We start from the raw sequence: 13,777 nt of genomic DNA on the forward strand, positions 1-13,777 counted from the left end.
TAAAGGCTAAAAACCATGAAACTCAGTGGCATTTACTATTGATACCACTTGGAAAAGCAAACATTATAAAAATACTGGGAAGCCAAGCATAAGTAGAATTTCAGCACAGTGATTTTTTTTTCCTGGCATAGATTATGGCATCACCTGCACAGTTATGAAATGATACATTGCTTTGTGAAGAAAGAGTTGGTGCTACAAGCAAATTAATTTGTTTGGACTCTGTAATGCTTGAAAGGCCGTTGAACTATTTTATTCTTAACATAAATAATCTGTACACATCCTGTGCATTAATATTGTGACATCTGACAAAGACTTTACAAATGCAACTTCAATTTAAAATTGTACATTCATTTTCAAATTGTACATATTTCTTTCTTTGTTACAGAGAAAACTGCAATGGGGCACAATAAATATAGTGTAATCAAATGGCGGTCTCCAATTCCATATATGACTCAAGATCAACCAGAGTTAAAAATGACTACTGCTAAGATATTGTAATCATCCGGAAAGGTAAAAGGTGCAGAGGACAAACTGCACATCAGAAAAAAAAAGAAAAAGAAAAAAAACAAACCCCGAGGCAGCCTGGAGTTTCATAAAAAAAACCAAAAGCTAAAATATTAAAGTAAAATTCCAGTGTCATTGTTTAAAATAAACATACAGAAAAGGGGTATGCAGGGGACGGGCACACACACATTAGAAACATTATCCTTTAAGGGAAAGTGGTGAGTCGCTGCGGGAAGGGCGGCCGGTCGCTGTTCGCTAGAAAGCTGCAGGCATTTCGCCACTTAGGACTTGTTGGCTGAGCCAGAGGAGCGACGCAGTTTCATGGACATGCGGCTCTTGCTAGTTCGAGGAGACATTGGAGAGGCTAAGTCTGTTCCATCCACCTGTGCTGTTGCTGCTGCTGGAGTTTCTCCCAGCTGAGTCTCTGGGCAGAAGCCTGCAGAGGACAGCAAGAACCAGACGTGTCAGTGCCGCCTTCCGCACTCGCAGCGCGGGATCTATTCACAAGGGGCAGAGAGGAATTTCAGTGCTGCTGTCACTCCCACAGCATCTCCTAGCCCTTTACCAGCTGTGGGTGATGGAACTGCACGTGGAGCTAGCAACTGCCACAAACCCAGCTCTAGAGAAAAGACGATGCCAGAAACCACTGAGCTACGGGACTGCAGAACCCCCTCGCTCTCGGTAACTGAGGCAGCACTGAAACGGGTGACGTTCTCCCACCAAGTGGGAGAACAAACACCTCCAGTTCCCTCACAGGGATGGGGAGTTGTTATTCAAACCACAACCCAGAAGAATCCAGTCTTTAATGAGAACATGAAGGTTAACAGCTCATTGTGCATGAAGGGAGCTCTAGGAATGCAGCTGAAGAGGTGGAGTGAATCGGGGGCCAACTGGGAGAGCAAAACATCCCCCATCCCAACTTTAGTTGGTGCTTCAAATGGCAAATTCCTACAGGGCCCACAAGGCAGAAGCTTGAACAGATCATACTAACTGGATGCACTATACGTTAACATTTCTTTGTAAAAGGAACAAGATGAATTTGAGATCAGGGTATGTAGTTCATTAGCCCAGCACCCAGAGCTACACTACAGGGGAACCCCAGTCCCTGCTGCCAGAGGACAAAGCTCTTCTTTACAAGCAGCCCCTCTCCAAATCTTCTTCCACAGAGGTACAAAAGGAAAAGGCGAAAATACAAAATAAAAATAACGTTTTCCTTCCCATGCACAGAAAATTAACACTATGAACTCACATCCACAAAACTAAACTGCATTTTAATTAGCCATTTACAGAGACTGACAGCCTGATTGAACTTGACTACCTCAGTCACCACTGATCGCTTCTGACCTGTGTAAATTATGGACAGAAGCTTAGTCCTGCAGAAGTCAATTGGAAAACCCCTGCTGACTTCAGTGAGCCACAATATCACCCGCTATTTCTTCCACATCATGCTATTTCTGGTAATTCTTTAAAATAATAATGCAATAATCAGAACTGAAGATCTCTCTCCCTCAGTACACATTTCATATGTAAGGGGTGCAAAATAATTCAGAACTGACCATGACTTATTTTTAAAGGCTCCTCTAAAATCAAATGAGGTCATCAGGTAAGAATGCTAAGAGTACATTTAAAGCATACTGCCATAAACCTCTGTGTTTTAGCGACCTGGCTGTCCTCCTCGCCTGGTCCATCACCTGCCTGCTCCAGAGGGACGGCATGGTACTTTCTATCTTTTTCAAACTGACACGACCCATCGAAGTGACAGGGAGGATAAAGGGCTGTTATTTGTTCCCCAGCTGGTGACAGTAATTCTGTTCATGAACTAGGTACTTCATTGCCAAACAATCTGGAAAAGCATGATAATGCCTGACTCTCTGTGCCTTACAGAAAAAAGGCAAGCAGGGAAACATGCACTCTCATTTTCTGAAATTCTATCTTGTTCTAATTTTACAAGGAATTAAAGCATTTCAAATGGTGGAAGTTAGAGAATAGAAAATAACCGTTGTTCTTTTGCACAGCATACCATTCACAGCTAGCGTGAAAGACCTTCCGTTTCAAGCCTTTGCCCTTTACCTTGATGTGGCCAATGCTTTCTAGTGGAGGTTTTGGAAGGAGAAGAAATATCACAGCATTTCTTTCTTTGTTGAGAATGAAGAAGTGATGAGGAAGGAGGAGTGGAAAGAAGTGAGGAAGGAGGGGGGAGAAAAGATAAAAGATAACAGGTGTGAGACATGAGACACGAACTGCAGAGATTGAAGGGTATTAACAGATGAGCACAGAAAACAGAATTTCGAATTTCATTATGCAATTGTTGCTCATGCTACAGGTTAAAGAGAGTGATGAGTTAGTTATGTGCAATGAAGCAACAGCTCTGAAATCCGGCGTCATACTTACCAACTAAGCATTACAAGAAAAAAGGAAGAGAGAGAGAAAGAAAAGAATTCTATAACATTATCCAGATCCAGCAACCTTATTCATAGCAACTGAGATACATCCTAAACATTGTCTGAAATGCTTGCTTAAAGTCTATGAAAACAGTTAAATACTCACACACATACACACAATCAAGAAGGAAAAACAAATGGCAAGTTGATATATGGCTTCTGCTCCCCAGCTGTTTCATGGTATTAAGTATGCTAAAATTATAGCCAGTCTCAACCTGAGACTCCTGAAATCATGTAAAGAAGAAAAACCATAGTATTTAAGCTAGTTAGTCTGCAGCAAAGTGTTAAACCCTAGTGTGAAATTTTATCACGGGTTAGATAATGAAAAACTGAAACCCCTGTGTTATTTCAATTAAGGCATTATTTCAGTCGTGTCTTAAAATTTTGTTTCCAATTCCTGCAGACAGAAGTACAGATTCACATACAGTCCCATTTTTTAAGAAACTGACTTAGAGCTATTGAAGAACAGAAGTCACGTACAGTGATTTTCACGTCTGAACATATCACACCAGAAGAGTGAAGAATAATGGCACTTAAAATATATTTAAAGTCTGACAGCAATCAACAGGCTGATTAGTAACTTAATTTCTTTGGATTTTAGATAAGCATATATACCTATAGACACATACATACACACATACACACATAGAATCATGGAATGGTTTGGGTTGGAAGGGACCTTTCAAGGCCATCTAGTCCAACTCCCATGCAGTGAGCAGGGACATCTCCAACTAGATCAGGTTGCTCAGAGCCCCGTCCAACCTGACCTTGAATGTTTCCAGGGATGGGGCTTCTACTACTTCTCTGGGCAACCTGTGTCAGTGCCTTCATTGTAAAAAAATGTCTTCCTTTTATCTAGTCTAAATCTACTCTCTTTTAGTTTTAAACCATTACCCTATCACAAATGGATACTAAATGTGGTATATAGAGATTCTGCAGGTTTTGTTTGCCCTTCCCCCGGGTTTAAAATCTTCAGTGTAAAATGTCAGTATCTTTACATCTCTACACAATGAAATATTCAGTTATCCAAAATGTAAACATAGGGTTAAATAAGAAGGCTGTATTGACAATAGACCTAGAAGCAGAAATTTCTATAAAATAAACAAAACAGATGTGTTAGGATTTTTAAGAGGTTGAAAAATGTCAGGAAGTGATCCGTATTTTTCATCTCTTAGGCTTGATGAGTGACAAATATCATAGCTTCATGGGCTATGATATTTTGGGGCCATAATGTAAAGCCATTTCAATTGCTTCTGAACAAGGAGGTGGATCAACAAAGTTGAAATGTGACATTTTCACACTCCTTTTGAAAATTTTAGGATCTTCTAATAACAGTATGTTGATTATTTGACTCAGAAATTAACTATTTAAATATAAAACACACAGCCTGAAAAGTGAAGCAAGGATGGAGGAATCCAGAGGTGTTGTAACACAGGTGTTGGTATGACTCATCACGCTCATCTGTTCTGACTTTCAAAGAGGTGAAAACTTAAATATAAAACACACAGCCTGACTTAAAAGTGAGGCGAGGATGGAGGAATCCAGAGGTGTAACACAGGTGTTGGTATTACTCATCACACTCATCTGTTCTGACTTTCAAAGAGGTGAAAAACTGACTGCAGAAGCCTGACAGGGTGCTGCACAGTAGGGCTACTCTCAGTATGTCTAGCCTTACCACTCCCTGTTGTCTGGATCAGCATTTTCCTGAGTGCCATCTCTGCGAATGACCACAGAGGAAAGTATCATTTGTGCATGTTGGCAAATTTTTATGGCCTTTTACTTCAGCCTCCCTGCCTGACCTCCAGGGAAGAGGGCAATTCCTTCTGTACAGCTTGTGAGCTTTGCAACTCTTAGAAATTCCAGTCCATATCCAGCCAAGTTGTCTGTCATGCTCAGTAGAGCCTTGCTAGAGTCAAGGAATTAAGGCTCTCACTAACTGGGAAATGAGAAAAGGAAGTGAGAAGCGAATGCAGAAAGACTGCAAAAGCTGCTACAAAGCAAGATGAGAAGGTGAGAAAGAGATGGTGAGTGGCCTAAAGACCTGTGAGAGGGGAACTGGGTAGGAGAGAAAGAACCAAGAGCCAACTATGAGAAAAAACACAGCAAAAAAGATTAAGTTTATGGCAAAAGAGCGACAGAGCCCCTGTCCAGTGAAGAATGCTCTTCAGAGCCTGGCTGGAAATGTATTGGGTAAACCTGTTCCTCTTTGTCAACTATTATCTGTGAAACCCAATGGCAAAATTCCCAATCTTTCCACTAGTGGAGACACAGGCAGAGGTAATGCAGCTTACCATTACTACCAATTATTGCCCTATCTCTGTCTGCAGGAGTTGGGAGTGGATCTAGAGGTTAGAGTTTTGCTTATGAATCACGTGGCTGTTAATCAGTATTACAGAATTTCTCTTTTCCCATATGCCTCAAAATAAAAAAGAAAGAAATTAAACAAGGAAAATGTTGTCACAAGACAATAAATTCGTAAAGTCAAACATTCAAAAACTAGGAAACGTCAGGATTAAAATTTCATTTTGTCCCCTTGTGTGTATGCACAGAATGCTTTTTAACTGGATAATCACACTCTTTTTTTTTAAGTGCACCCATTTCATTATATGTATAAAATTGATCTGCTTGGGTCTCTAGCAGTCCACACTGAATTTACTGCCTCAAAGCGCTGAGGATTCCCAGCTTACTATCACCCAAGTGGTTGACTTAAGGACAATAGTTCAGACATGCATAAAGTTCCAGCTTCAGTCATTCCAAGATGAAATTTTTGGAAAATTTCAGTAAGTTTTGAGGTTTGCTTTGATTTGGAATGAAAAAGAATTGTTTCCTAAGTTTGGACTGTAGAAGGGATAATGAGAAACTCTTCCCAGCCCTCCCAGACACGCAGCCCTCATTTCTGTATCTGAACTTCACTTCCAGTCACAAACTTCCACCACCACCATCAACAAGTGTCTCTTAGACCCTCCTACAGTGAGAAAAGCACCACCATTCTCATCCACAAAGGGGTAATACAGGGCCAAGACGATTCTCAGTTCAGAGTTACACAGCAGAACACATTAAGATGCAGGCTGTTGAGTCTGAGTTTCTCTTGTGCAAGGCCGAAGTATCATTACCTCTACATTCCCTGCTGCCCTGCCTGTCAGCTGCCATCCCCACTTACTTTGAGAGTGAGGCAGCAGAATTGTTCTGAACACAGGCTTGAAAACAGAAGGAATGATTGTTAGGATCAAACAGTCTGATGCTTTTATCACAAGGAAAAGCGCTATGACTAATGTAGAGAGGTCCTTTCTTTATAAGGTTTACTATACTGAGGTAGTATTAGAAAGAGAAGAAAAAAAAAAGAATCTAAGAAGAAGAACCAAACCTGAGACATCAGTACAATTTAAAGCTCAGAATCTCAGCATCCTGGGGTCAATAAGCCCTTCAATATCATTGAGCTTATAATTGACAGTTCTCTCAACCTATTCTGGTGTCACAGAAATCTGGTTTACTCAAGAGCTGTATAGCAGGAGTTACTCTATTTATCAGAGTCAGCACAAAGTAAAAATCCAGAGGCAACTGAAATATATTCTGTGATTAGGTGCAGGTAAATCTCTATTTTTTTAAATGTACACATCCACTACACTAGTCAGCTTCCTAAACATGGGAAGGTGGACTTACCAGATATTTTCACAGGGCAAACTAAGTATCTAAATAAAACAGCAGCAGCCACAATCACATTGTATTGAAGAGCAAACCACTCTAAGGAAGGAAACGGCTTTTGCTGAGGGCTGAGCCTGTGATAAAATATGTCAATCTGGGGAAACAGAGTCTGCTACTGAAGGGCATGTTCTCTATTTGCTCTGATTATCATAGCTCAAATGAAAAAACTGGCATGCTTAAACCAGCCAACGGGATCACAACAACAATAAAATTACAACACCTGGTGATGGACTGTAGTAGCTTCACAGTTTCTATATATCTTTTTTTGAAGGAGAAATTGTATGTAATATTTTATAAAAATTAAACATACTCAGCAATTGTAATCTTGGAGATCATGATCAAATTAGAGAATCACATCCATGATATCTGAAATGTGGAAATCTTTTCTAGTCTCTTCTAGTCAGTTATTTTTCACTAAAAAAGCAAACATAAATGAAGTATTTTGTATTTTAAAAAAAGAATTGTAATGTATTTTTAGACACCAGTCAGAAATTTTCAGATGACATGGAAATATCTGGCAGGAAGCCTGCAAGGTTTTGTCTGAGTCATCTTGGGGGTGATGAGTGTGTGCTGATTCTCAGGCAAGACTCCTGTGCAAGTCCTATGTGCCACTGTGGCACAATTCAAAGCTCTTCACCTATCTTTCAAAAAATATGCCTGTTGTGGGAAATCATTGGGGTATGTAGTTTTTTAATAGTCCATCTAGTGGACTCTTTCCTAGGCTCAAGGTCTGTCAAAGTCCTGGGTGACCTGTAGCCACCTTGCTCGCTGCTCTGCCTTTGCTAGAGCTGGAAACCAGTGGTTTCCAGGCTAACCCCAGCCCTGGCGTAACCTTTTTTTGGCAGATGACTGCAGTGCTAATTTATACCTGCCTCAGACTTTAGAATTTGTGCACTCCAGAGTCAGCTTGGATGCAGATGGTGTGGTGCTACTCCAGGCCCTCCATCCTGGAGCTGAGTATCAGGAGCCCAGACTGAAGAGGGGTCAGCCCCCCGGGCTGCAAGCAGGACTGCCAGAGCATCCCCAGCATCCCTGTGCTGGAATGAAAGCTCAGAGTCAGGCAGGTCTGGGGGCAGGTCTGGGGGCAGGTTGTTTGACTCTGATGCCAGGTCACACTGTGCTGCACGTCCATCCTAGGAAGCTCCTGGCTGCTCCTGACACGAATGTGTTGGTCAGTTCCACTGCACAGTGTAAAGGTCCTAAAGAACGTGGCCCTCAGGACAGGACATCATGTGTTGTGGTGCGTAAACACACACGTGCATACACGCAGATGTGAAATACATCACAAGCTCCTATTAATGAGATGCCTGCAGGAAATTATTCCATTTGATAGAAATGCTATCCAGTTTCTATCATTAACGAATCACGGTGGAGTTTACAGCCAGTGGTTTTCCCTCTGACTTAAACCTGCTGGGAGAACTGGAGCTGCAAAGGCTAAAATCAAGTTTCTAAAAATCATAATATTTGCCCAGATCATGGTAGAGAACACCAAGTAGGACTAGGACAATTTTTAAAGGAACACAGGAATTGCCATGGTTGAGCAGCATTCTCCAATGTACCAAACTAGTACAGAAAAGCAGTTTTTCCTGCACCTGGAAAGAATGGACTAGAGGAAGAAGGCAGAACGATTTAGTCTGGAATGAGGTTTCCAAAAGTGAACAGGCAGAACTGATACAAGCCCTACAATACAGAACACACACCACCCGTCCAAAAGCGCCTGGTGTTGAATACTTACTAAGTGTATTAGGTAGGAAATGTGGCAAGGACTGGTAACCCTGGTGGTTTTTTTAATGGGTCTAGTTACAAATTTTTCCTATTCAAATGTTTTCATATATTAAGTTATTATTTTTTATACTGATATAATTAGATTTAAGTCACTTACATTTAGTTTTGTTTCCCTTTGGTCTTGACTATTTGCACTGGCATAACTATACCACTTATTTTACTTTGAAACTGCACCTCATTTCTACTTATGTTTTATACTTTCAAGTGAAGGAATCTCAATGTTTTAACATCTCTCTTCTTTTGTAGTCCTATCACAACTCTTCTATAATTTTAGATTTTTTTTTCTGCATATTTTTGCAATTGAGAAACAGATTTTGAGATAAACACTTGCCAAATTAATTTATTCTTATTAAATTAATTTTATTTTATTTACAGCTTTTCCACAGAAACATTTTGATTTATTTGTCACTAAATAAAGGTTTCTGAACAAGGCATTTCAAGTGTTACACATTCTTCTTCTCCTTCTCTCCTATGTTATCACTGCAGAATGTCTTACAACATCAATGAAAGACAGAACGGGGTACAAAACACACCACTGCTATCCCGTACTACTTATTCATGCTGAGAAACAAAGGTCCACACAATAAAGTGTTACTCATTCAACAACTGTCTCTATCATTAGTTACCTTAATCCCAGAACCAGTGTTAGTGCTTCATGCAGACCTGAGGTTAGTAAAAGACTAAAACTTTAAGAAGATGTAGTGGTCATTTCTCAATCAGTGTGAAATTCTTTTTAGTGTGAACAAGGGCAACAAGGAAAGTTTGCATACAATTTGGTTACAAGCTTAGTGCTCTAGTAAAAGTAAGAGGAACAAAGGGGTTTTTTGGACACTTTGTCTTACCTTCAGATAAACAGAACTGATATTTAATGATCTAAAAAGAGGGGAAATAAAATAATGAAATAATCATAAGGAGTTAAAGAAATTTCAGAACAGGAAGGCCTTGAGTTACTAATTTTCTTTTACCGATTTTCTCATTAGTAACTGAAAATGCAGTATCCTCTTATAAAACAGGTATTTTACTGGAAAGTAAAAAAAAACCCCTTAAAACCAACTTTGTGCTAATAACATAGAAACAAAATTGACGACGGCAAGGCTCTCAGATTTCCAATTTAAAACTTTCCATTCTAAAAATGCAGTGAGCCTTAAAACTTTCTTATAGGCAAGGTGTACTTAGATTAAAGGATGTATCTATCTGAACTAGTCTGGATGAAGTAGTACCAATGCTTCCACGGAGACTTTATACAGGGGAACGCAATAAAATTCACCATAAAAATACAGGGTCTGGTTGCTATATTAAAGTAGCTAGCCAAATCTTAGCGCCAGGCACTGGCTCATGATGCCAGGCAATGGAATAAAGATTTAAAAGCAACTTTGCCGAGGTTCTCAAATATGTACATCTAGTCTTTCAGATTAATAGTAACTCTTAATGATGTGCAAAGGTCTGAATTTTTAGTTTTTATAAGTAAGGATACTGCATTTCAAATAAGATTGTATAAAAACAGTTCTTTACTGTACTTCTTACCTGTCTCCAAGGGCAAATGGTGGTAAGGAGCTGGACAGAAAACCTGAGCAGCAAAATCCTCAAAAGTTGTAGGCTCTAGATGATGTTGAACAATTGTTTGCAGGTACCGTGCTCTCTCCTCATAACTGGTTTAGCCAAGAATTAAGGATCAATTTATATCATGTAATGTAACTGATAAATATCAGTGCCTAGTAATACAGAATTCTTGTTTTTGTTAAATACATATCTTGTATTTCAGCGACTGTACACACTTATTTACATAACTGATATCTGATGCACTGAAGTAATATTAACTGTAAGATAAACATGAGTAATGCTTATGGTTCAACGATCTTTTTTTTATGTCTGATGCAAAACTTTCTGAAACAACAACTTAAATACTCTTTTTTAAGTAGCTGATTTGGCTGTACTCTGATCACAATTAGATATAAAAACGTTACCATTTTACTAGAGGCATAGCATGAAAAAGAACCTTAGCATTAACAAAATAAATTATTTTGCACTTTTCTGTAACAAACTGCTTCCATAATCCCTGAACACACACACACACACACACACACACACACACACACACGCAGTCAAGATAAATACATAGCGAAATTTGACTGTTGGGAAATACACCTTGTCAATTATGCCCTTAAAACAAGCAAGAATATTTGTAAAGAATCCGCAGGACCCTTAAATACTGGCTAACAGGGTGTCGGCAGGGCACTGACAGCAAAATACTGTACTACTTCCTTTTCCCTGTGTTCTCCCTCTCCGATATTATTGACAAGAGACCGGTATCTTGAAGTGTTGTTGCTTCTGAAGAACCCTCTCCAGGCTTCTTGTTCCAGCAGGCCTGATTGTGCTGTTAGCACAGAGAGAGCGAGAAAAAGAGAGAATATTTCTGCTGTTCATGAAAGCAACTATGGAAATGGCTGTCAAAATGTAGAGCAGCAGGCAGCAACATACAATTATCAAGAAAAACTACCATGCTGACTTCATGTCGTATAGTTCCTGAACTGAGAAATCAGTTAACCTTTTCTCTCACAACTTTCAGAGTCCTCCAGCTGGTCTCAATATGTTGAATGAAGGAGACCTGCTCCAGTTATCTTACAGAACCATAAAATAATCAGAAATTTTTCCTGGCATTTACACTTGTGCAAACTTTTTTTTTTTTTTGGTAGACAATGAGGTAATTTTCTCCTTACATAGTTCTGGTTTATTTCCCTAAAAAAACCTCACATGACTCAGCATGCTGTGCAAAAAAACAGGAATGCACTCAAAATCTGTTTCTTGAAGGCTCTGAGGCCTGAGTTCAGGTCTGCTGCTCTTTTTGGGGAGGACAGGAGCAGTGAGGAAACGACCTTTCTGACTTAATTTCACCACCTATGAAATGGGAATATTTCCCCTTGCACACATTTTTTAGCAACGTAAACATAAAAACTGCATCACAAGTGATTTGTGCTTTTAATAATAAGTGCTAACATTTAAAATAAATAATGATACTATTTTCTCTTATGATAAGCAATAAAATTCTCAGCTCCAAATTACAGCTGGAAGCAACATCCTTCATCTTAGCTTTTAAAACTGTACTTCAACAATTACAGAACTTCTCCTATGAAACCTTTTTGCAGTTGTTTTCTGTACAATATTTACAGCAGATTTTGCAGTATATCTAAATATGAAAAAGCGTATAGAAGCTATACTATCTGAAAACAACTTCTAGCGAATAGACTGATCTTCATTGTACTTTCTTAGACCACACCTTGTTTACATAGTGAAAGCAGGAAACAATTTTTCCTCCTAAAACCATGTTCAGAATTCTTTCTGGATCCCGAGACAGCTGAACCTCAGCAGAAGTCTCAGGCTGAAGAAGCTATAATAGAAGCACGGGGACAAGAGAAAATATAAAAATCTCCCATTGTAATGGTTCTTAGGTTGGGGGATAAACACAGTATTGAGCCTTAACAGAGAACAGTAATATAGCACAGTTTTTAAGAGGCTATGTATAAGTGGTAGAGGATGAAACTGATGGTTGAAGTCTAAATAATACTATGTATCTCACAACTTGTTGAAAAGCACTTTTTTCATTGGGGGAGATTCACAGCTGCTGAATTTTCTGCAGTTAATAGAGTCCTTTGATTCACAGCAGTGCCCCTTGCACAAAAAATACTGGCCTTTGTGTATTACCAGAAACTAATTTTCTATTTGGCTGAAAAGGGAAAAATGGGGTTATTGCTTCTCCCTCCTACAGAGCTTTTCATTATGCCTGATGCACTCAACTTCTAAGCTCTTCTGAGAAAAAAAAATAACTGAAGAGGCAAGAGGTAGAAAAATGAGCTTGTTAGCACATTAGAAGTGAAGTATCTTGGTGGGCCCTAGAAATTCCCAGTGGTGTGTTAACTTATCACTCTATGCATGCTGGCACTGATAGTCTCCCAATTGATCACTCTCTTTTCGCACCAAAGGTGCTGCCAGGAAGCAAAGGCTGAAGGCCCACAGGAGAACAGGCTGCTATCAAAACAAGCTGGTTTTAAAAGTCTGCTTGAATGGGTAAAATGTTTCATGAAAAAGTAGGGTGGAGACACCTACCTGCTTTTAAAATGCTCTACTTTCAGAGGTCTCTAAAGGAAACCTTTTAGTTTACCCTATTATATCCAAAGCTTGTACACAAATAAGGCAAAAATGACGGAAAGTTACCGCTTTGAACGTGACAAGGACATTCCCATTCTCCAATCAAGGTACCTGTCTCCTAACCAAATAAAGAAGTCTTGACACAGACGCTGACTGAGGAGGATAATGATGTTTTCATTACACAGTGGAGAGGACGTGCTTATATCAGTTCAAGAAGTCTAAATCAAATGCATACTTGGTACACCCAGAGAAAAGTAATTCAGCTAGCCAGGTTGCTGCTTCTCCTAACAATCCACAAAACCATCTGCAGCTTGTTAAAAACAGAACCCCACTTAAAAACAAAACAAAAATCTGATGTGAATGCCAAGTCCAAGGCTTGCTGCATTCTACATTAAGAAATGACACGCTCTCCTCAGAAGAACTCCTTTTCTGTATTAGAGACTGAGAAGCTGAGATTGGGATACTTTCATCTTCTATTCACTTATACTTTGAAAACATTCTTGTATTTTAAAGCTCCAAATTCATATGCTTTTGTGGCTGAGATAATCTAGTTCTACACTGTATTTGAATGCAACTATCTGCAAGAGTGACCATAAACCCATGGTAGTTAATTTCTACATTACTTCTAATAGGCTAGATATTTATTCCTTTAAAAAGCTGCTCTCTAGGGAACAGTTATTAGCACCTACAAATTGTGTGGCACATACAAACTCAATGGCTAGTAATAATAGGGCAACGCAAGCTGTATTCTTACTGTGAGTGGATGTTGCTGCTGGCATCAGCAATTAAGATGGAATGGGAAGGATGCACAGACAAACCAATGGCACATAGTGACTAAACATACAACAGTGCTGGGAGCTTTCTGCTTCTGAAGAAGGCGCTAACTGGAGCAAAAAAGAAGGGATATAAAGGTAAGATACACATTAATTATACAAGCACTCACACAAATGTGTCAGCTAAAAACTTGCAGATATATAATCTGCAAAAAGCGTAACAAAAATCTAATGACTTCATTATACTTTCTTCAGAAGATATTGTTCTGAAAAACACAATCAATACATGAAAAAAGCAGAAATCATACCTTCATAAGTCACTCAGGTTGTAGGCACTCCAGCTAAAATTTCATTTGCATTGCAACCCATTTAACTTGTTCTCCAAATCTGCAATTCTTTCTATTAATACTGAAAATATGCTACTTTCCA

At 39.2% G+C, this 13,777-nt stretch overlaps 1 protein-coding gene across 1 annotated transcript in view; it reads right to left on the bottom strand.

Annotated features, from left to right (window-relative positions):
- Positions 1-785: 785 nt before the first annotated feature.
- LOC104525876 (ral GTPase-activating protein subunit alpha-1-like) overlaps positions 786-13,777 on the bottom strand; it is a gene marked incomplete at its 5' end in the record, with an annotated part of 57,690 nt that continues 44,698 nt past the window's right edge. The window contains 2 exons of the mRNA XM_010169152.1: positions 786-940; positions 9,957-10,081. Of these exons, the coding sequence (XP_010167454.1) occupies positions 786-940; positions 9,957-10,081 (280 nt within the window). The remainder of the gene's footprint in view (positions 941-9,956; positions 10,082-13,777) is intronic.

The sequence above is a fragment of the Antrostomus carolinensis genome, unplaced genomic scaffold (assembly GCF_000700745.2).
Source record: "Antrostomus carolinensis isolate BGI_N321 unplaced genomic scaffold, ASM70074v2 scaffold37825, whole genome shotgun sequence".
Taxonomy (NCBI): domain Eukaryota; kingdom Metazoa; phylum Chordata; class Aves; order Caprimulgiformes; family Caprimulgidae; genus Antrostomus; species Antrostomus carolinensis.